The sequence below is a fragment of the Podarcis pityusensis genome, assembly GCF_964106645.2.
Source record: "Podarcis pityusensis genome assembly, chromosome: 14".
Classification (NCBI taxonomy): Eukaryota; Metazoa; Chordata; class Lepidosauria; order Squamata; family Lacertidae; genus Podarcis; species Podarcis pityusensis.
In genome coordinates, this window is record NC_138039.1 from 40700062 (window position 1) to 40724851 (window position 24790).

The 24790-nt window shown below is 42.2% G+C and overlaps 1 protein-coding gene across 2 annotated transcripts in view; it reads left to right on the forward strand.

Annotated features, from left to right (window-relative positions):
• The window catches only part of FBN1 (fibrillin 1), a 224960-nt gene that overhangs the window by 67493 nt on the left and 132677 nt on the right, over positions 1–24790 (forward strand). For both annotated transcript variants that reach the window (XM_080980204.1, XM_080980203.1), the window contains exons 7-9: positions 13118–13315; positions 15340–15465; positions 22111–22236. In XM_080980204.1, coding sequence (XP_080836330.1) covers positions 13118–13315; positions 15340–15465; positions 22111–22236 — 450 coding nt within the window. The remainder of the gene's footprint in view (positions 1–13117; positions 13316–15339; positions 15466–22110; positions 22237–24790) is intronic.

A 24790-nucleotide genomic window follows, 5' to 3' on the forward strand; every position in this document is an offset into this window, starting at 1 on the left:
CTTTCTGCCTACATCCTGTCTACTGTTGATTATCCCATGGTCCTTGCCTATGCTTCCTAGGGATGGTGGCACTTATAACTTAGCAATATCTGGAGGGCCAAAGGTTCCTCGCTTTTCTCTTCAAGCAGCAGAGCTCAGTAAGGCAAGGCTTCCTTCCTCTGCACGCTGCTTTTCATATAAAAAGTAGACCTTCTTACAAGTGTGTACCGTTGCCCTGTTGCAAGGGTGGGGAATCTCTGGCCCGCGCAGCAATCTTAGCCTGCCAAAGTAACCAGTTTGGCTTGCAAGGCCATTTTCCCCAAACCCATGCCCACCTGTCCATCATCATTGGTGATGTCAGCTGATGGGTGGGAGAACAAGGTTTAATTTTGCATTGGCTGTGTGCCGTCTTCCCATCAGGGAACAGGGTCATGCAGCCAAGGCAGCAGAATATATAAAGCAGATGAATGGAGATTAAAGTACTTATCCAAAGCAGTGTTTGAAGCAGCAAATGCGCTTCTGTGAGTGATGTGAGGTAGCCCTCACGCTCCTGTTTCAGCTGAAATGGGAGCACAGGGCCTGCCTTAAAATGCTTCTCAAAAGTGCTGTTTGAAGCAGCCACACCCCTCTTTCATTTAAAGGAGAAGGGGTGTGTGTGTATGCTTCAAAAGCACTTTTGCAAAAGTCTTTAAGATGGCCCCAGTGCTAAAATGGGAGCATGGGAGCTGTCCTAAAACTTTTGCGAATCTCATTGTGTTCCTCTTGTAAATTTTTGAGATTGGGAATGAAAGGGAGAGGAGGGGAGACTTGCAACGCCATGCATTTAATACGTGGGTGGGCTTGTCAAATTTGGCTCATGAGGTTGATCCTGATAAGGACCTGGCCTGTGCAGGATTGCTCCCCATCCCTGCCCTATTGTATCTTGTTTGGCCTTTAAGACGCTATGCTACACTACTCTCAAATAGTAAACTAGTTGTTAGCTTCAGATAGAAATATATAGAGAGAAACCATGATTTCAGATGAGACCTGAGGAACCACGTGGAACTTCAACAGTTTTGTAAAAGGACCACCCACCCTTCTTGACAGGTGGCACTCATTGTGAGATGAATCTAGAGGTTTCATGTGTTTTTTAGTGTTTTTTACTGGATGGTGCCAGAGATTTATTCATTCATTTCTGAGCATTTACATCCTCTTCTGTCTGAATAATAAGAAGGGTGGCTTTGATCTCTGGATTAGAAAGTGTAACAAACAAATCCATCATCAGAATCCCTTGTCATACTGGTTTTATTTTGTAAAACTACTCACAGAAGCAGAAAGCAATTGTGTTGTGTTCCATGACTTCATGTGAATCTTGCATTAGCAGAAGTCTTAGGTTGCGCACTTATTACCATATACTTGGCTGCAGCATGCTCCCATTTCTGGTGTCTGACGGCCTGTGCAGATGACGTTAGGCACGATCCACATCTGTCCTGCAGTTTCATGACAAATACTGCAGCATACAATGTGCTTTCCCTCAAACCAGCTTTCATCTGATCTGAGAACGTGAGCCACGTTCACTTTGCAGTTCAGCTGAGTTGCGTATATTTGAGACAGCCATTGAGCTTGCACAGATGACAGCTTGCTTAATGGGATTTGTGGTGCCTGTGTGTTGTAGACAGGTAATGTGCTTTGGGAGAAGAAATCCCTGGCCCCCATCTCTGGTGTGCACAGCAAATGCAACTTGAAACACAGTAGGGAGAAAATACCTTGCAAAGCGTGTTCTCCAATAAATGAGAGCACGTGTTGCGGTGTGGGCCGCCAGGCCAGGCCTCTTGTTGCCAGGCAGGTTAAGAGTTGTTGCCTGGCACTATGATTGGGTAACCGGGTTGCTGGGGCAAATTGTATGTTGCAAATTGGGTGGGTGGGACCATAGTCTTTAAATATTGGTGCACTCTGGTTTCTCTTTCTCTTTGCAGAGTGCATTGGATCACCTGCCCGCCTGCCCTCTTTTCCGGTGGACCTTGCTTTGCCTGTCATGGGGTCGTCTGCTTTGGAGCAGGGGCCTAGTAGGAATTTTGCCATTTGGTGATTGGCTGTGCCATTTGGTTTTTGCCTACTACTCAGCAATTCGTCACAACTTGTAAGGTTGCGGTTAGGCATTGGTTATAATATGCTGGTGGTGGAGGGGTCAGGATAGGCTGTGCCTGCCCCTCCAATTGCGCTGAAGGGAATTCCGTTAAAGGAATCCTGGGGCTTGCCACGATTTCGTCCAATCCCTGTCATGGGACCAGGGCCACCCAATCCCTGTCATGGGAATCCCTGTCATGGGACCAGGGCCGGCAAGCTTTCGGGGAGCTGCTGGGGTGAGCGGCGTGGGTCTGACGCTTAGCTCAAATGACCCCCAGTTTGACTTTCTCTTCTACTGGCTACCGATCGGACCTCGGGATGTCAGTTCTGTCCCAGGCGGGGGGACAGATAGTCATAACCAATGTCTAAACAACCACTCACTGATTTTGTATTTTAATAAAGTTGTGGCCAAAAGAGTGCTCAAAAACCAAAACTAAAATTACGTGTTATGTGTGAAGTTATTTGAGGGTGGCCTGGGGACCTACACACGCAACGTTTTAAGCCACTAATCTGTACAGAAATGTGTCAGTTTGGGAAGCAGTGCTACATCAACGGAAACTTCTTCATTTTGCTGCCTTTTTATTATTTTTCTTCATTCTGGAAAATAAAAAAAATGCTGTATATTTTTGGACTGCTAATTGTAATTGCGAAGAACAAAACTAAATACTCACCCCACCCCCTTGTTATGGGCTTAGTTTCGTGTTTTGGATTTGAGTGTGCATAATAAATTACTCCAGAAACAATTCTTGAACATTACTTTGTTGTTGTTTGATTACTTTCCAGCTACAGGAAAAGTGGGTCAATTGCAAGAACAAAATAGGTTTTGAAAAGATTCAAGTTTTTTGTCCTCGAATGTGGGTTTTCAGATACTTTTCAAAAGCATAAGGGAGATCAGTGCCCAATTCAGAGGGGCTCCTTGGCTTCTCGCAAAGTTGCTTGGCAGAAGGAGATTCCGAAGGAGCATCTTCTGTGATTGTTTGCTGAACTGGGAAAAAGAGCCATATCTCACCTGTGTTAAAGGCAAAGGAATGTCCATCAAGTTTAGGTTACTGGTACTGGCGACCTTGTCTTGGCCAATTTTCATATAAAAGGTAAAGGTACCTACCCCTGGCCATTAGGTCCAGTTGTGACCGACTCTGGGGTTGCGGCGCTCATCTCGCTTTATTGGCCAAGGGAGCCGGCGTACAGCTTCTGGGTCATGTGGCCAGCATGAATAAGCCGCTTCTGGTGAACCAGAGCAGTGCACGGAAATGCCGTTTACCTTCCTGCCGGAGTGGTACCTATTTATCTACTTGCACTTTGATGTGCTTTTGAACTGCTAGGTTGGCAGGAGCAGGGACCAAGCAACGGGAGCTCACCCCGTCGCGGGGATTCGAACCGCCGACCTTCTGATCAGCAAGTCCTAGGCTCTGTGGTTTAACCCACAGCGCCACCCGTGTCCCTTAATATACTTTACATTAAATATGGCTGATAAGAAGAGCCCTTAGGACAAGCCTATGCAACATGTGATTTGCCAGCTCAAATGCAGACCGCAAGCTGAGTATGGCAGCTCAGCAGGTTCTCAATAACCCCTATTGTTTTGCTGTCTGTTGGGGACTGCAAAACCTGGGAAAGGGGAGAGATAAGGGCCTGGCAGGCCATTAAACTTGCCTGTTGGGTTGTGTTCAGCTAAGTGGGTCACAGGTTGCACAGGCCCGAATGAGGATAATGATTTCCAAATGGTGAGTCAGGCATTTGGACTCCTGTGAATAAGTTTCCAGGCTCCAGATATTAGATGGTGATGCACCAAGAAATGCAAGCCCAGTGAAATCCCTGGTCAGGAGGTGCTCCAGTGGAAAGGCAGCTATGTTGATTAATCCTCTTGGGCAAAACATTTAGGAGTTGGCTTAGGAGTCTCATTAAAAAAAAACCTTGTACTTCGACTAGTGTACAATAATTGTAGATAATTTAACTACGATACAGGTATATCTGCTGAGCAAGGTTTTAAAATAAGCAAAGCAGCAAATAGCAATTTGGCATTATGCCGAGCCTGTCTTTTGCTTTATTAAAAAGTGCAGAATTCTGTATTTTGGTGCTAATTTAATTTAATTTCACACTGGACATGATGCAGCTAAAGTTAGTTGCTTCTACAGCATAATTTTATGCATACCTGGACCAGAATAGTCTGCTATCAGCAGTGCTTGGAAAGTAACTTTTAAAAGGAACTAGATGTAGTTGAAGTTCATCCTCTCCAAAAAGGAACTAGCTACATTCAAAATAATATTTTGCAAGATGCTGTCTTTCAGCCTAGGTTTCCCTATCTATTAAATAAAATTAATATGTTCCTGACCTGGAGGACTGTAAGGCTCCTAGGTGAAGAGTTAGATATTAGGAGCCTTATGTGTATGCCTGTTTAATGTACTGAAAAATATTCTTAATAACAAGCTTTTTTTTATAGTGCCTGATTTTAAAAAATAAATAAATAAAAATTATGTGGACTGCTGCATTGCTGAACATAATGAATTCCATGTAGGAAGCATGTGATGCTGAGAAGGTCACAGGGGTTAGATTTATGTTGCCATGAACATTTAGCATTCATGAAGGCAGATTCAAGTAGGCACATATATATTCTAGTTTCAATTGTCAGCCCTTTTAGGAAATTCATAGTTAAGAAAAAGGAGATTATTGCTGGTGGGGGAGGGGGTTAAAACCGAGTTGTAATTTAGTGTTTGGAAATGGCAAATACTTAAAAATTCAAGTCCAGATCATGTGTCTGGGGCTTTCATTGATTTTGGCAACCTGACTTGAAGCTTGTGTCTTTTCCAAGCCATTTACGAAATCAAGTACATTTTATATTTTTTACATATTATACCTAAAACTTGCTGCTGATTTTAAGTGCTGTAATACCCACCATTCTCAACAATTTTAGCAACATTTCTGACATGATTTGGACATAATAGTTTTATTTTCCACCAATGCCTTTTTTGGGGGTGGGGAGTGAAGTAGTGTATTCTGAAAGCTTCAAGTTTGGATAGTTAAATGGTATTTTGTTATGTGGGTGTTTCAGCTGTCATTTGGAAGTTCATGAATGTTGAACATCTATGAAAAAATGCAACATACTTATAAAACTCTGCTGTTCTTCCAGTGTGCCAGAGAGCCAATGTGGTATAGTGGTTAAGAGCGGTAGATTTGTAATCTGGTGAACCGGGTTCGCGTCTCCGCTCCTCCACATGCAGCTGCTGGGTGACCTTGGGCTAGTCACACTTCTCTCTCAGCCCCACTCACCTCACAGAGTGTTTGTTGTGGGGGAGGAAGGGAAAGGAGAATGTTAGCCGCTTTGAGACTCCTTTGGGTAGTGATAAAGCAGGATATCAAATCCAAACTCTTCTTCTTCTTCCCTCCCAGGGTGGCCCTGCCCTCTGCCTGCCCTTCAGAGCCAGTGCATCTTGCAAGGCTGGGCCTCAGTGGTAGCAGCCTCTCTTCCTCCTCCTCACCTGCTCTCCAGCAACCCTATGAACTGCCCAAGGGAGGAGGCCAGTAGCAGTGGCTATGGAGAGGCAATGGGATGCCTCCTAGCAGGCGCCACTGCCACCAGCACTCAGGAAAAGCGCCAGCTCCTCCTCCTCCTTGAACTCAGTGGTGGCACTGGCAGGGGAAATAGGGACATTCTGGGATCAAATCAGAAGCCAGGGTGGTTTTCATAATTCTGGGACTGTCCCTGGAAAATAGTCGGGCTAACATAAAGGCCCTGCATTGGACTGGAATTAATAATTTTGAAATATAAGTGACCCTGTTATCTGTTGTATTTAAACCATGAAACCTGGGGGAGCAAACTTTATTAACCGCTGACTTGATATTTTGTTCCTTAACCTGATCTGAATACAGTATTATGATAAATATATTGCTCACTTGAATTATGCAAGAGTTCCAAGTCAATACAAATAGATCTGATTTTGCTATGTAAGTGTTGGAACCATCTGGTTTTATAAGTGTCCTTAAGTAAGTCAGATATCAGACTTGAAGGTTGGCAAAGAACATGGCAATTCAACCAGTGTTTTATAGTTCTAGCCCACATCCAATATTCCTTTGTGTGTACACCTAGTTCTGTACCTAGTTCTGCTCACATCGTCTCATACTTGATTGAACTTGGAAGCCCCAGGATACGTCTCAAGAAACTTGAGTGTATCTTATCTAAATCACTATTATATGCTTGTATCCAATCAAGTTCCGTTATTAGATTCAGAGAAGGATTTTGTTCTACACAAATACAACCGTTTCCCGCAGCTTGGGGTAGGGGTTCTGTTGGTAGATCCACTAGGTTCATTTTTGGAGCACAGGAAGGTAAACCTCCCTCCTTTTCTTGGGTGTTATGTACTAAAGTTCTCACCCTGGGCCAGCAGGAGGATACTGTAAACAGTTCAGGTCCACATATGCAAATAAGGGATCGAAAGTGATGTTCAGTGATTGGATAGTTACAGAAAATGGTTACTGTTGCATTGTAGTGCTCTATATAAGCAGGCTGGCTGAACCCTTCAGTTCAGTTCTGTTCTGGCCTGTGAATAAACAAGAGCTGTTAGAAGAATCGCTGTGTCGTCTGATATGTTCACCCACAACTTAACATTGGGCTTCTTCATCTGATAATCCTTGGCCCTGAAGAACTTCTATAGATGTCAAATGGTTGCAGATATTGGATCTATTATCAGTCCCTACCTCCGATTCTTTGACTCCTTTCATTATGTGGCTCACAGAGTCAAGAATATCGATGACTGTTTGTTGCTCTTCCTGAGGGAGTTTCCTATAGGAGCTAAGAAAATCACATTCCAAGGGGTTCGTGAAATGCTCAAATCCTGGGATTGTTTGTTTGGAGAAATCAGCTGATCCTTTTGACCCTCCTGGTTATATTGCTGTTGAGGATGGTTCTGGCCATGTAGCTTACAAATATAAATAGTACCTCAGTCCCTACCCTCAGGATACCCAAGGAAAAAGGAAGGAAGGAGAAGGGGGGAAAGTAAGCTCAGCCCCCAGTTCTTCAGATTACAGTTCTTAAACGAATGGGAGCAGTTCATGTAGTTTGCTGCCATGTGAAGGAGGATCAACAAATAGCCCTTTTTCTCACCTCTCCCTCTGCCCTGCAGACTGGTGGAAAGGCAGTTGCTACATGACTGCTGGGGAGACTGAAAAGCAGCTGGTCTCTTAGCACAGACAATGGAATAGTGCTGTTTCCCTTCTCTCCTCTCTTCTGCAGCCTGTTGGAGAATCTGCCCTTGCTGCCGAAAAGGTTGGCTGAAAAAATAAACACACAAATGCCAGAATCTAATATTTCCAGGGTCATGATTCCTGCGAATGGCTTCGCTAGCTCAGTCTGTTCCATAGATTACTTTGGAGCAATTGTTGTTCATTAGCACTGTGCCTAGTTTAGATAAAAACCTGCCAATAGTCTGAGGTTCAACAATCTCTACAGTTGTTTTAGGCTACTTCCACTTTTCCACTGGTCTCAGTAGTTAATGTCAAAGGAACTTGTTTCAGTTGTGGCTTTAATAGCTTGAGACTTAGAGACACATATATTTTTTCTCAGTTTTAGTATTTATAGAAGTAAATAAGGCCACATACTTTTGTACTGGTTTCAGGCAGTTGTGGGCAACAACTCTCTAAAATTAGTTCAGGTGAAAATAGATCCAGAAAGAGGCCAGTATATGAGAACTCTTTGAAGGCACATCTGTATTAGAAGGCATTGATTGATACTGGGATGGGGGCACATTTGTTCAGCCCAGGGACCACATTCCTTCATGAGTAACCTTTAAGGGTCTGCATGCCAATTGTAGGTGGAACCACAGGCAGAAAAGTAGTTGGGGACAGATGAAAAAGCTTGTGGAGCAATGAATGACCTTTTCACAGTAGCCTGCGTTCCAGCTGTGCAAAAGCCAGTTTTCTACACCCACCAACCTTCTCTTCTATATTCCCTCTAAAGATAAGCGAGAAGCATTATTATAGTTCAAGGAAAATTTTGCAGGCAAAATGCTCAACAAGGGCATGGAGCTGGGCCTGGTGAGCGGCGTAGCCTGTGGTGAGGGGTCTACAGTCTAGGGGACATTATTAGGAGCCAGATAGAGAGGCCTAGAGGAGTGGTTCCAATTAGCTAAGTGCTGCAGAGTGTGGACCCCCTGTTTTTCAAAAGCCAAGCCATGGACCCCCTGTTTTTGTAAATGTTGATATTTCAGTAGTAGTTTTTGTTATGGAATAGTGCCGCCACACCCTCCAACATGTCTCATCACAAAACTGGGCCACGGATCTTCTAGGCTTCACTCCTGCGTGAGTCACATAACCCGCATGAGAACGCAACACCCATTAAACACAAGGTTTTAGGTGACACAATTTCGTACGAGACGCATGTCCGACCGCAGTCTCTTACATTTTTGAATGTTGTGTTCTAGTGTGAGGGCACGGCCCCTCAAAACGATATGTCCCTGGCAGTTGACGGATATGTGACATGGACCCCCTGGGGTCTACAAACCACCACTTGGGAACCACTGGCCTCAAGGTTCTCCCTCCCCTCTGAAAACAAGAGATCAGTGTGATATTTCTAGTTACCATGGGGAATTTTTATATTCAAGAACAAATGAAACCCTGATCAAGTGGATGTGACAGGTTTATTGTTACTTAATATATACTGTCAGCCTTTCCACAAATGTACCCTAGCAGAGGAATGTGTCCAAGAGCTTGGGTCTCAACTACATCTATTTTGTGTAAATGTTTAATTGTATTTTAATGATTGTTTTTCTAAAAAAATATTTTTAGCTGTTCCTATTTTTATCTGTAAGCCACCTTGAGCCCCTGTCAGGGAAAAAGGCGGGATATAAATAAATACATAATAATAATGTGGTAAAATGGGAATGTATTGCTCTATAGCACATGTTTCACAGTTTTAATAGGTAGGTACATAAGCATTGGGATGTAGAGACTAGTGTAAAAGAAAATATACATAGGCAGTGGTTTTTTTTTCTGGGGGGACGCATACCCCTAAACATTTTGTGAATCTAAGTTTGGCCTCATTGAGGGGCAGTGTTTCAATATGAGTAGGAAAATGAGAGTACCCCTAAACATTTCTTAAGGGGGGAAAAAGCACTGTACATAGGCAAACTGATATATCACAACTCAACCAAAGATTCGGTGTGTTTATAGTTTGAAAATGAAACTCAATGAAAATGTTCAATCTAGCATTCTGCAAAGTATTTTGCATAGTGATTCCCCTTTCTTTTGAACCAGTTGGAAGGATGTGTAAAAAAGTCACTAGCCCACAAAAAAACCCACTAGCCAATATGCCCATACTTATTTTTGTTGTGCGGCCTGACAGGTGACAGGGTGAGAGGATTGGACAAATTTTGTAAAGATTTTGTGCTTTCACATTTGGAGGAAATTTTAACTTGCCACTGGGGGCAAGTAACTATAAACAAGTCTAAGGAAAACTGAAGATTGGCTAAAGGGTGGGAGAAAACACAGCAAGTAAGAGCATAACCTTTATTTGAACCGACTAGTGCTTAAATTCCTGGAGAGAGAGACTTTGTGTGACCTAATCTCAAATACTAACTGAAATTTATGACACTCAAAAGCTTGCATCTGGCAATTCAGTTGGTCCAAATTTATTTTATGCAACTAAATTTATAGGCCACTTAACAATGAAATTAAGAAGTTTACATTAAACAGCACACACACACACACACGTCTTGCCTGATTTTTTTTTTTAAGGGGGCAGGAGAACAGGAAAAAGCCATTGGCAAAAAAAGTCTCTCAAAGGCCTCCAGAGCCAAGTAAGCAAGGGCAGAGAACTTCAAAGCTCTTTCCATGGTGGGAAAACTCAGCAGAAGAATTAACTTTTGAGGTCTCTGCCTTGCTTATTGGGCTGTGGGAAGTTCTCGCACAGGTTCTGAAGGCCTTTGTGAGATCTCAGAAAGCCCTGCGAGATCTTGTGCAATCTCTGGAAGGTAAGATTGCCCACATGGGGGCAGCTTTACACACTGCCCCCTGCAATTTAACCCCCCCCCCCCCAATATGCAGTCCTACTGTATAGTTCATTGAGACCAACTGAACCTCTGCTAAGGGCCTCCTACACTGTACACTTTAAGGTGGCATGGTTTCTCAAAGTGTTTGATATTGAGGTCAGTCAGTGGGACTGTACAGGTAGGCTTGCCATATTTCAAGAAGTAAAATTCCTGACGCACACACCCCGCCCCCAAAGTTGTTGAGCTTTGTGTTGGAATTGTTGAGCGAGGAAGCTGAATTAAAGAAAGAGGAGGCAGTGAAGCCACGTGAAAATATCCTACGCCAAAGGATAAATGGACACAAATCTGATATCAGGAATCACAAGACAGAGAAACCAGTAGGAGAACACTTCAGTCTCCCAGGACATTCTATACAAGATCTCAAAGCAGCTGTCTTATTACAAAAGAATTTCAGAAATAGACTGGAAAGAGAAGTTGCTGAATTGCAACTTATTACCAAACTTAAAACCACGGAGAGACCTGGTCTGAATAGAGACATTGGATTCTTATCTCATTATACATGATATAGCTATTTTTAGCCATCTCACCCATCGCTTTTTCCTGTAAGACCAATTGCAGTCGTTAACAGTCGTCAACAGGTTTAGCACACCTATCAGCCAATCACCCATTCCCACCACCCTTCTGAGTAATACCCCTCCCCACCCTCTCACTATATATAAGGGTCTGGTGACTTCTGTTTCAGTGTATCTGAAGCACACAATAGCTCATACCAATAGCAAACTTAGTTGGTCTCTAAGGTGCTACTGGAAGGATTTTTTTTTTTTTTTGGTATCAACGTGAAAATAGGTTATTGAGGTTGACTGAGGCCAGAGGAGAGAACAAAGCTTATCTTTCTCCTGTTCCTTTTATTATTTACTTGGGGAGCCCTGCATGCAGAACCGTGTGTGTGTGAGAGAGAGAGAGACTGAGCCAGCGCTCCCTTTCCCTGCCCTGCCCCTCGTGCCTCTATGTTGGCAACATGGGGAAGGCAAAGGCAGCATGAGCAGAAAACAGCAGTTGAGGAAGGGGGAAATGTGGGCACACACAGATTGGGGGCCCCATGTCCTGCCTGCCGTTCACCCTCAGCAACACGATCTCTCTCCTTCTGGGCCCGCCATTGGTGCCCTTCACGGCAGCCCTGGAGACAGACAGAGAGAGGTGCTAGTAGTTTGGGGCTGTTCGATATGACGCTGGGGCTGTGTGTGAAATATCCCACCCACTGCTATACGTCCAGGAAATTCCGGAAATCTCTTAAAATTCAACACACACACACACACCTGGGCATCATTTTAGGCATCTGATTACTGTACATGTGCAGAATTTTCTGGATGTATGGCAAACCTATTATGAGGTACAATGCCAATAATAATAATAATAATAATAATAATGAAATATGAGTCTAAAAAAAAGGCACAGGCATATACAGAGGGTACCTTCCTTGCTAATGCATTTCCTAAGTTGATTTTACACCCTTATTTATTTTATTCTTAGTAATGGTGATTGATGATAAATAAATCTTAATTATATATTGACATTTCTTTACTTTATCTGATATACATTCCCAGTCATTTGGGTTGGAGTCTATGGCAACTTTATAAGCTCATTTGGAGGTCATGGGCTCAGAAGTTTGGGGACCCCTGATGTAAAGTGAGAATGTAAGAGTTATATTGGCAACTGCATAGGTGCACTTGTGAAGGATTTGGGCTTGGAGGGGGGGATGCTTGTGTTTGCCCTGTGTACTAGCGTGTGAAAGACATTTTAAGGGAAAATATCTGTTCTTTGTGAGGGCGATGAATAAAGGAATATAGCAGGCTTCCTCAACCTTGGCCCTCCAGACTTTTTTGGCCTACAACTCCCATGAACCCTAGCTAGCAGGACCAGGGTTGATGGGAAATGTAGTCTCAAAACATCTGGAGGGCTGAGGTTGAGGAAGCCTGGAATAAAGGAAGGCGCAGAAAAGAAGCAGAGAAGGTGACAAATGTTCGTTTGAGGAAAAAAGAGAGCTTGTGTGTGAGAGTGTGTATGTGCGTGCAGGGGAGCTCGCCATGCCACTGTTTTGTTGTTGCCGTGGGAGAATGGAACAAAATACAAGTGAATATTTTATTAACGTCCTAGTTTAATTTTGTCTCTCAGATAAATAGTTTGTCGTACCATAAACAAACCAAATCAGATGTGTTCCACATGCCCTCTCATTTAGCTGCAGACAAAGGTTGCCCACAGTTAAATGGGTGTGCTTTGTGCCTGCGTATCACTGAAAGTTGCCTCTAATTAACTTGGTTGTAAGCTACAGCCCTTTAGGATCTGTTAAATTCCGTGGTAGGAAAAAGAATTAATAAAAGTATTGTGCTCTAGGCAAGATTAATCAGGGAAGGGTTAGGCAAACTTGCCGCTAATGGGAGAGTGCTACTGTTTTCCCTGTTGGGCCAGGATCCTTTACAGTTCCCTACAAATCAGAAAGAGTTTGTTTCCTTATCGTATGAAATGTGAGGAGTCCTCATATACGCAGTTTGGGGGATGTACACAACACAAAGCACAGAACGAGACTGCGAAGCTACACAGGGCTGTGATAAATATGGCTTCCGGAACCTCGTTTAAGCCTCTGTCTCAGGCCTGTTCCCCCCTTTTTGGAATAAGAGGCAATGACACTCGGAAGTTCATTTATCAGGAAGTGCTCCTTCCCTTCCTTCAATTTTAGGGACATAATTTATTGACTTCTCTTTCTCTCATTTTTGCTATACACTTGCTTCTGTACTGCAGTGTGGAAATTTGTTTGTTTGTTTGTATACCGTCCCATACCTGCAGGACTCAAGGCGCTTCACAGGGTAAAATCACGCTATAAAAACACAGAATTAGCAGGACCAGAGTTGAAAGGATGCCTGCTTCTATGTGCCTGGGGGCGGGGGATGAGGGGAGTGTGCAAAGTTATCTGCCAAGTTCTTATATTGTTGCTTTGAGTTTGCATCAATGAAATTCACCCCCTGATTTAACACTGATGATGTTTCCTTGTTCTGATCCAGATTATAGGACAGGCCCGTGCTTCACTTTGGTAACCAATCAGATGTGCCAGGGTCAGCTCAGCGGGATAGTCTGCACAAAGACCCTCTGCTGTGCGACTGTCGGGAGAGCGTGGGGCCACCCCTGTGAAATGTGTCCAGCTCAGCCTCATCCTTGTCGCCGGGGCTTCATACCAAACATACGGACAGGAGCCTGTCAAGGTACGGTACAGTAGGAGCTGCTGAAATTTTTATTAAGAGAATGATTGCAACCGAGCTTCATCTGCTGTCTGAAATTGTAGAGAAAGCCGTTGGAAAGGAGTGTCAGATCTATTCGTTAAAGCATCTACGGAGTGCTGGATGCTCTTGTAAATTGCAATGGCATTTGTAAAAGTTGGAAGAGAGAGAGGCAGGAATCTTACTGAATTTCTTTGGTGCCAAAAGGTTCTTTCATAAGGAAAGTAGCTCCATTCTGCAATGCTACAAGACGATAGAACAGATTTTGGCGATAGCACAGCCACAATAAAATTGTTTATTTTAACATTTTGCAACCGGAACTCGTTGATATTTCTCTGTAGAGAGATTCCTCTAATATGGGACGGCTCTCAGGTTGCACTGTTTATAACAGCTTGCTATGTATTTTAAGTAATATAGTCAATAAACCTAAGTTGGTTATGTCCATTAACTTCAGCAGGTCTACTCAGAGTAATGCTTAGTTGAATACCACTCCATCAAGATATTTCTTTCTTTATTCTTTAGCACGCCTCACAAACAAAAGCCCTTACACTGCTTTTGGTTTTTATTGTTATACATATACAGCTGTATAAATTCTTTTATTGTCTGGATGTCTGGCAGGAAGCAGGAGAAAGTTAAAAGGGACAGTTGCTATACACTAAATTGGTGTGGATTTTATATTCCCAGGACTGCATTTTTGGGAGGATTTGTTTTAGACCATTCTCTAAAATATTGTCTAATGTGGTACAGTAGCTAATGGGTCTAGAAGAGATAAAGATTAACCAAAGTAGTATCAGATTCATAATCTAAAGATTCCCATGATGATCTGAAGGCAGTCTATTGTTTTAGAAAATTTGGATTTGGTTTAGCAAAAAAACCAAGCCCTTTCTCTTATCTTTAAACAGCTGGGGCTGCTCTATAAACTACAGAAACAACTTCCATACAATTTGTGTGGTTATGTTCTAACCTTTCATTGTCCTAAACTAGCATATTCTCCTGTCTAATGGCCCCTGTCTACTAGCAGTAAACAGTCATGGCTTCCCACAAAGAATCATGGGAATCCCATCACAGAGCTACAATATTCAGAGTTCCCAGGAAAAAAGGATTGACTGTTAAATCTCTCTAAGAATTGTAGGCCTGTGAGGAGCTCGTCAGGATTCTTGGTGGAAGTCTTGACTGTTTAAAGTGGTATAATACTTTTCAGGGGAATAGGTTCCCCTAACACAGTTCAGGACTCTTTACGAACTACAGTACACAGTATTCTTTCAGTATGCTTAAATTGGCATGATAATGCTATAAATGTTTAGTGCAGATAGGGCCAAAAGTCTAGCATATTGAGAGCATTGCCCAGTCAATAATTGCCGTGTCCTGGAATAGCCAACGACGCCTTTTACTTATGGAGCCAATCTTCATGTGAAAAAAAAAAAAGGAATATACACAAACAGCAATTTTAATTGGGAGTTATATAAGCACATTGTATTTATGTATGCATCGTCAACATGGAAGCGACAATCAGGAGTAGAGTTTTGTGCCCTGGTTTTGTGGAGAAACTGGCCATGTACCATTAACAATTGGATGACATTATCAATACAGGCACTTTTTGTACTTGAGGACAAAATGTTAAGTATGAACTGGCTCTATAATTAAGGATGACATTGGGTTTTACTTTTCTTTACATGCTTGATGGAATACTAACCATAGGATGCTAGGCAAGGGGCCTAGCCTCGTATATTTTGTACCCCATGTAGCTTGATGGTATAAACTTAAATACAACAGTGGCTGAAATTTCTTTGTGTTACTTTTTAAAATAGAAAGTACTTAGGGAGACTGTACTAAATTAATCTTAAAAAAAAAACTTAATAATTTCCCAATAAGTTGGACTTTCTTCCAGGCAAGAAACCTTACAAGATAATGTGGGAACAGTGAATTTGTTTTTAATTTTTGTGTGGTCAAATTGTTAACAGTTCTTTTGGTGTGTGTGGTTTTTCTCCCCCACCCCTTTTGCATGATAGATGTGGATGAGTGCCAAGCTATCCCTGGAATCTGTCAGGGGGGAAATTGCATTAATACTGTTGGATCTTTTGAGTGCAAGTGCCCAGCTGGACACAAGTTTAATGAAGTGACACAGAAATGTGATGGTAAGTCCTTTCAGAACCTTCGTTTGAAAATAAGGGGAAATGTTTTCACATTTGAAGCAAACTGTATTTCAAATACTTCTTCACACAAGTATGGAAATCTAAATTACACAAAGGGCATTTCAGTATTATCTCTCTCTGTGCATAAAATCTGTTGCATTCCTAGCCTTTCGTGACACTTCCATTTCCCCCCAGTATTTTTATGTGAGTGGCTGGGGAAACCCAGCCAAATGGGCAGGGTATAAATACAACAGCAACAACAACAACAACAACAAACACCACCACCACAACATCTAGACTGGTATGACTGTAGTAGTAGGTCAGAATTAAATGAAAGGGGAATATATTTTGACAATATTTTGATTTATAACTATGCGAAAGGTTGGAACAGGAGAAAGCTGTGCTGAAGCTTTTTATATCCCCATTGCTCTCCCCATATTGCAATTTCTCCTTGGACATTATTGATACAAAAAGGAAGGGCCATGCAAAAGATACTTTCTCTGCCTTCTCTTGCCCACTCTGAATCACATAAATTTAGGTAAAAAAGTAAAGGACCTCTGGACAGTTGAGTCCAGTCAAATGCAACTATGGGTTTGCAGCGCTCATCTCACTTTCAGGCCGAGGGAGCCAGCGTTTGTCCACAGACAGCTTTCCGGGTCATGTGACCAGTAGGACTAAACCACTTCTGACGCAATGGACACTGTGACAAGTGCCAGAGCGCTCAGAAATGTCGTTTACCTTCCCGCCACAGGGGTACCTATTTATCTACTTGCACTGGCGTGCTTTTGAACTGCTAACTTGGCAGAAGCTGGGACAGAGCAATGGGAGCTCACCCTGTTGTGCGAATTCGAACTGCCAACCTTCTGATCGCCAGGCCCAAGAGGCTCAGTGGTTTAGACCACAGTGCCACCCGTGTCCACATAAATACGCATGCATATTATCAGACAGTATCTCTCTTATTTCAAACAATCCCATTCTTTCTGAAAACCCACAGATCTTACTGTACTCCTCCATCCCAATAAAGTAACATTTCGCATGGGCTGTGCTTTGTAGCTTATTTAACATCATAGCTCATTCAGCAGTGTACATGTGTTTCAATGGATTTGTTTAGAAGAAGGAAGGAAAGTGTTCCCTTTGGTAAATTATTCATGAAGGTCAGTGGGAACTATACCTAAGTAAAGCATAAACCCTTTCAAGGTTGTAATATTACACAGCTCATCCTGAATGTAAGACCCCTTTAAGACTCTGCAAATTGGGTGCCATATAACAGAGGAAATATAAATATAGGTAAAATAATAATATTTATACAACAACTCCTTTGTCATTTTTATTTTATCTTATGTAAACCGATTTGCAAAGAATTTGCTCCAGACAAATACGGTTTTCATTCTGTCTGCCAGTGCTGTTGGCAAAAAGGCAGCCAAAGGTAGAAGTTGCAACTTCTCAAACACAGGAATTTCTGGAAGTGTTTCTAGAGTTAAATTCAGTCACATCTTGATTCAAAAACTAGTTAAACTGGATTATGTGGAATTGAGATACCGCAATTTAGCCCCATTGGTTTAAATCTGTTTAAATCTAGATTATATTGTTTAATGATTGTGGATAGGACTGTCAGGATTTGGAGAGTAAGAGTGGATCTAGACACAGGTTCAAAACGGTATAAATAAGTCAGAAATTAAATCGTTACAACAACAAAAAAGCCTATGTAAAAATCCATTTAAACTTCTTTTTGCTCTCTGGCACCATCTGGTGTTGGGATGTTTATAACGCATTCAAAACATATTATTGTGACGAATGTAGCCTCATGGGGATGCTAAACTTGGATCTTCCTTAAAACATTCATGCTTACAAAACTGTAATCCTGCATGCCACAAAGTGTGTATACAGTGCTGCAGCTATATTTAAGGTCTCATAGGCTGGATAATATAGGGGAGAACCCACCACTTTTGATAGGTACATGGTGTAGCAGAACGTCAGCTGGAATGAATGGATGTTCTGTTTGAAAACCCTTATTAAGATGTTGGTATGTTGGGACAACAATGAAGAGTCATTCATTCAATAAGGCGCTTTATACCTGTCTTGGTCAGTACTCCATTCATAAGCTTAGCAGATAGAAATGTAGTTTGAGAAGATGTTGAACTTTTCTTTAGCACCCCTTTAAAAGCTTGTTGATCTTATAGGAGCATAAAGACTAATGTTAAGTCAGTGCAAGTGCAATTCAAGACATGGATGCTATATTCTCAATACTTGAATTGTGGGGAGAGGGGGGAAGACAGAGGGAACTGTGATGAAGCCTATAAGTGCCACACCATGCTTCCTTCCAGTTTTACCCAAATCATGTTTTTCCTCTAGCCTTCCAAAATCAGGACCTTAAAGACTCTCACAAAAGTTAAAGGGACTGGGGGCTTGACCACATGGGACTTTACTATGTGTTTGCAGTTTTTTGTCATGTGGACTATGCAAATTAAATAAGAATACAATTACTTTCAAGCAACACCAGTTGTGATGGTTTCCTTCTATAATTTCATGTTAACCCCATATGGGCATAATCTAATAATTTAGGGGGAATCAGGCTCCGAACTGATCTACTCAGGGTCACAGATTATTTGTTCAGTGGGTAGATCAATTGTCACTTTCCGCTATTCTCATGGCCACTATTTTCTCAGTACTTTCATTTCTGTTCTTGGCTGTGTTCATAACTATTTATGGTGCACTATTGAATGTAACTTAGCAATATATATATATATATATATATATATATATATATATATCTCCCACAGATTCAAAAAACAGAAACCTGCACAAGCAAACCACATTAAAAAACGGTGTGCTGAGAGAGTTTATAACTCACTGACTATGTGCTTTTGTGCACTTCCTGGGTGGGCAATTTTTTTTAACATGCAGGTCACACCAGCCCCTATTTGTGCATATGCCCTGTCTTTACTTACCTGGCACAATAGAATCAACAAAATAGAAAACGGACAAGCACAAAAGCTGCATCAATAGGAGTATAGCATCTAGATCAAGGGAAGTAATAGTGCCACTGTATTCTGCTCTGGTCAGACCTCACCTGGAGTACTGTGTCCAGTTCTGGGCACCACAGTTCAAGAAGGACACTGAAAAACTGGAACGTGTCCAGAGGAGGGCAACCAAAATGGTCAAAGGCCTGGAAACGATGCCTTATGAGGAACGGCTAAGGGAGCTGGGCATGTTTAGCCTGGAGAAGAGGAGGTTAAGGGGTGATATGATAGCCATGTTCCAATATATAAAAGGATGTCACATAGAGGAGGGAGAAAGGTTGTTTTCTGCTGCTCCAGAGAAGCGGACACGGAGCAATGGATCCAAACTACAAGAAAGAAGATTCCACCTAAACATTAGGAAGAACTTCCTGACAGTAAGAGCTGCTCGACAGTGGAATTTGCTGCCAAGGAGTGTGGTGGAGTCTCCTTCTTTGGAGGTCTTTAAGCAGAGGCTTGACAACCATATGTCAGGAGTGCTCTGATGGTGTTTCCTGCTTGGCAGGGGGTTGGACTCGATGGCCCTTGTGGTCTCTTCCAACTCTATGATTCTATGATTCTAAAAGGGAACACCTCTTGGTATGAATGGGAATAATCAAAGTTCCGCCTCATTTATCAAATCAATTATGTGCAAGTTTTGGACTACTACAGTCTAATTTGAATGGGGGAGGGAGGAGTGGATTGTCAACTTAAGTAATACTCAAATGTGAACAAGCCAAAGATCTCATCTGCTCATGCGTGGCAAGGTCCCAAACCCTCCTAGGAAGTGGAATAAAGACACATGAAACAGTATTTTTGGTTAATGGGCGAAAAAGACCACAACTTTGTTGGTTACAAAATGTGAGTGGTATTGGCTTAGGCATTGGAACCCACACGACTATATCTGACTCCTGCCCATCTGCAGGAGTCTTGGAAGGGTCAGCCACCAGTAGGGGGAGCCCTGCTGCTGCCCATCAACTAGGGATTCCCCCAGGGTCACCACTAGGGGTCGTGCCATGGCCCTAGCCCCCCATCTGGGGCTTCGGACAGAGACCACGCCCCCGGATTCCTTTAACGGAATACCCTTGAATTAGAAGGGGTAGGTGACGGCCACTACCTCCCCTCCCCTTCAACCTAATACTCCAATGCCTAACCACCAAACCTTACAAAGTTGTGACGATTTGCTACGAGGTAGGCAAAAAAACCCAAATGGCCAGTGCCAATTTGCCAAGTGGGAAAATTCCTACCAGGCCCCTTGGACAACCAAGGCGACCAACCAAGGTCCATAGCAAGGTCAAGAAATAAAAGAGCCTAGCCTAAGGGAGGGAGGGTGGGAGAACTGGCCGAGCAGGGAGAAAAACAGGGGTGAGTCCTTGGCCGTGGGCAGTTTAAATAGCCCGCGCCATGCCCCCGGACCGTCCGAATTGGATGGCCTAAGGGTGACGTGGCTGAGGACCATTCAATGGCGCAGGGGCGATCCCGCCCTGTGCGCTTGGGGAGGGCTTGCTCCCAGCCCGCAGCGACATCTCCCCAGGAACGGGAAATAGCTTTCCTGTAATTTGAATTGTGCGAACAAAACATAGGCTGGTTCCATTTCGAACAAGGTGCTCATTGGCTCTCCCTGTTGCCTTTGACTCTTCAAATGTGTTGCTTCAGTGGTAGAATTTACCAGAAGCTTATGGTATTGAATTCCTGACTGGTAACCTCTGCTGACCTTGACACTATTATTATTTGCCTCTGATTTGTACAATCCGCAATAACAATTGACCTTAGTTCACCAATGGCTGCGCACATATGGAGGCAAGATCACTTGTTGCTTTCTTCCTGAGTGCAGTGCTGGGTGGATTTCGGCTCCTTGAACAGATTCTAACCCTCTAGGTGTTCCTAAAATCTCAGCAACTAAAATATGAATCCAGTGTAGCAACTACATTTTTTGGTATGAACTGAGTCCTGATTAATTGAGGCATGGGGGGGGTAGTTGCAAATGGATTAGATTCAAGTATTTTCTGACTCAAGTTCCCTACTGTTTATCTTCAAGCTAGTGTTGCCTCTGTTTACAGAGGGTCTGGTCTTATTGAAAGCAAAATCTCCAGGTTTTATTTTAAGGCTGAGCCTAACCCAAACAGCCTTTCACTGTTTATAGTGCTGTTGACATTAATATAAATACCATTGTCATCAGTTTAAGCACTTTGGTTTCATTGAGGTAACGGCAAATATGGCTGATGGCTTTCCAGACATTAGCAATAGGAGACAAAAAGTAAGCCCATTAAAAACATTATGTGCTTTTTAAAAAGAGACTGAAATCTATCTTGTGTATTGTCTGCAGCACTATGGTTACTCCCATGACATGACTACTCTCTTGCTCAGGGCTTGATTCCTTGAAAAAGAAAACTATTAGATTTCTCGACATCTGTTAGGAAATGCTACCCTCTGATCTGGTGAATCCCCCTCACCTCAATTCATGATCTGTGAAGTCTCTCTTTTTACTCACAGGTGAAGAAAATATGCTTAGCTTTTGTTCAGACCATGGCTGGATCTACACACATAAAAAAACCACACAATTAAGTTAAACGCATTGTAAACATCATACAGGGAAATCCCATTGGCGAAAGATGGGACTCCATAGCGCCACCTGGTGTCACAGTGTTATGATGCATGTAAAGTGCTTTATCTTTACAAATGTAGCTGAGTCCCATGTTTGCCTATTCTTCTGGGCTTGAAGCCTGGTACAAATTAAGCCTAGTTCAACTGCTGCTGCAAATATGTGAAGTACAGTGGTACCTCGGGTTAAGTACTTAATTCGTTCCAGAGGTCCGTTCTTAACCTGAAACTGTTCTTAATCTGAAGCCGGAGCACGATTTCTGTTCTCATCCTGAAGCAAAGTTCTTAACCCGAGGTACTATTTCTGGGTTAGCGGAGTCTGTAACCTGAAGCGTATGTAACCTGAAGCATATGTAACCCAAGGTACCACTGTATTCAGAAAGTGTGAGTGGAGCCTGTGATGTGAACATAAGAGCTCTTCTGGATCAAACCAAAACCTGCATCTAACCTGGAGTCCCATTTCCACGCCACCCCTGACCTCCCATAGACCATCATATGCTTTCAGGAAGCCTTTAAGAAGGGCATGAGGTCAATAATAGTGGTATTCAGTGGTGTCCTGCTTCTGGAGGCAAGCCCACCATCAGCACTTGTCATAATTGGTCTCATTTAGGCATAAGGTTAAAACCTTTTTTGTTCACCCCAGGCATTTGGAATGTAAACTGAACTTCTTTTGCTAACTATGCTTAATCTCCTTTCCGACTGTTTCAGCAACCTTGGCAATAACTTGCAACCTTGGTGTTATCAACATACATTAAGAAATTAGGAATTGAAAGCAAAGATTGTTGAATTTGGAATTTCTTTATTTTATGCCTGGTATTATGGTCAAGGGACTTGAGGTTTTGTAGGATCCACATGTTTTACTCACATGATGCATCTGTTTCCCAATGTGTGGAGCTAGTTTTCATTGCAATAGATTTAATTGATGTGACTATAAATATTAAGGGTCATCAATATTCTCATCCGTACAATTCTCAACAAAGTTGCTGTTTTGATGGTATTGTTCTAACGTGATTGAACCTTCTTTTTCTTTTTTCTTTTTAAAAACCTGTAGATATCGATGAGTGCAATACCATTCCTGGAATCTGTGATGGGGGAGAATGTTCCAACACAGTTAGCAGTTACTTTTGCAAATGCCCTTCTGGATATTATACATCCCCAGATGGCTCCAGGTGTATAGGTGAGTCAAAAAATAAAAATGCAAATGTAGACATGGTAGATATGGAAATGCAATGGAAAAGTCTGTGAAAAGAAGTACATGGAACCAAACTTATTTGAATGGTTCCAAAGATCTGCTTTGTGAACAGATCTAATGGGCTAGAAGATCTTTATTTTTATTTTAAATGAAAGGTTAGAAGACTGAATTTTTTTTGGTGTACCTAACCCCATTGGTGTACCCAGTGGGAGCCTTCACAAAATGGTTGTGCATATTTATTAGTATCCCTCCCCATTTTTACGCGCTGCAGGATTTTGGCTATCGTGCTTCCTTCTTGTAGTCCCCCCTCCTCTAAATGCACATAGAAGTGAACAGAGGAATTGGCAGATTTTTTAAATTTTAATATGTGATGCCCATTGACCTTCAATTCTGAATCCAAAAATCATGTCCCAAAACAGCTGGAGACCCAAGTTTAGGAAACTCTTCTCTAAATATTATGGGATTTTTCACAACGCTCCAGAGTAGACTTGGGGATGTCGTGGGGAGTGCATGAGGGAGCGAAGTCCCGCTGTAGTAGCAGTAATCTTAGTGCTCACAAAATTATTTAGTTGAATAGTGCCCTATCATGTAAAGTGTTTCCTGGAATGTTATCACCTGACTTCCCACTGTAATTCTCACATATTTATAATGTGACCCATTTTTTTATTTTTTTAAAAATGCTTCAGATATTTTAGTCATCATCCTACAACAGGTAGAAAGGACAAAAAAAATCTCACCACTATAATGGAAGTGTCATCCAGGGATGTCAGAAAAATTCTCCAAATTCACATTTATGCATTAATTTGGTAGTGGCCCAGTACCTCAAAAGTCCACCCTGGAATTAACAGCCACTACATCAGTTTATGTGGCAAATTAATGGCTGTGGTTTTGGTTTCATAAAGAGTTGTTTTTTATTTAGAGCATAGCAATGTAGAGTACATTATGCTGAAGCTACTGCTTCCAAAGGATATCTCTGACTATTAGCTATTATGGCAACAAACCACCTGTTCTTGGCCAGCTCTAGTTATGCAAAGGTCCATTATCCCAAGGAATGGGAATGTGTCAGGCTGTCTACTTCACAAAGGAAACTGGTTTAACCCATCCACCTCTTTTTAAGGAGTAATTATTAAAACAGGCACTGCTTGAATATTGTTCCTTAAGTAATAGAAGTGTAATGGAGACAGCAATAATAATAATAATAATAATAATAGTAATAATAATTTATTTATACCCCGCCCATCTGGCTGGGCTTCCCCAGCCACTCTGGGCAGCTTCCAAAAAAATAATAATATTAAAATACTGTACTACATCAAACATTAAAAACCTCCCTAAACAGGGCCGCCTTCAGATGTCTTCTAAAAGTCTGGTAGTTGTTCTCTTTGACATCTGGTGGGAGGGCATTCCACAGGGAGGGCGCCACTACCGAGAAGACCCTCTGCCTGGTTCCCTGTAACTTGGCTTCTCGCAGTGAGGGAGCCACCAGAAGGCCTTCGGTGCTGGACCTCAGTGTCCGGGTAGAACGATGGGGGTGGAGACACTCCTTCAGATATACTGGACCGAGCTAAAAGTTAGAGTGATGAACAGCAAAAAAACAATGCACAATAAATATTGCTGCTGGGTAGAGGGAGCCGACCCAGCAAAATCCTTCTTACATATGCAACGTGGGACAAGAGAGGGGAGAGAATCAGTCTAGGCACAGGACAGTGAGGATGTGATTCCCGCAACTGTAGTGCTACTTATGTTCAACCCATTTGTTCCTGAAATAAAGAGCCTTGAGTTTCACAAGCATGTTGATACTATTCAAAAGCATATGCATTTTTAAATGTTCACACAGTCATACAGTTCAGCAGCCGGTATGAATAAGGATGCATACTCATGCATTAGTTTTGGCTGTCTTGCACTGGGGTATACTAACAGACATAATATGAGGAGGAAGAGAAGAGAAGTATTCATGGGAGGAGAAGGCAGGAAGTAATAACCACTCCCTTTAGAAAAAAAGAAGGGATTATAACAATCCCTCTCTTGTGACTTAACATCTTTTTTTTGTTAAGTCTGGACAGTTTCTCTCTCTCTGTGTGTGTCTGTTTGAAATATGATATGCAGACAATCCCAAATGCAAACTCTGCATAGCACTCCATATGAAATGGGTTCATTCGAGGGGAAAAGGCAGAGCAAAACGGACATGGAATTAGAACCAATGTTGTAAAACATACTTTCCCCTTAGAAATCTGGAATGGATTTAATTTGGGAGGTGATTCATTTGGGATTTTTAAAAAAAAATACGTCAAAGGCTGCTTTCAGTGGTGTAGTTTAGACATCACTGAGACTATTATAACTTATTTTCTTTGCTGATTTCCCTAAGTAAAATTTAATATATTTTATACCATGAAAATTTGCTCTTCAATCTATGATATAAAATATGCACATTTTTCTGTTACTAACATTGGAGGCTGTTGACGTTTGGATTTCTAGACCACAGAAATAGAACTGCTATAGTCAAAATTCTGTTGTTGTGGGTCCCGCTCAACCACATCGCACT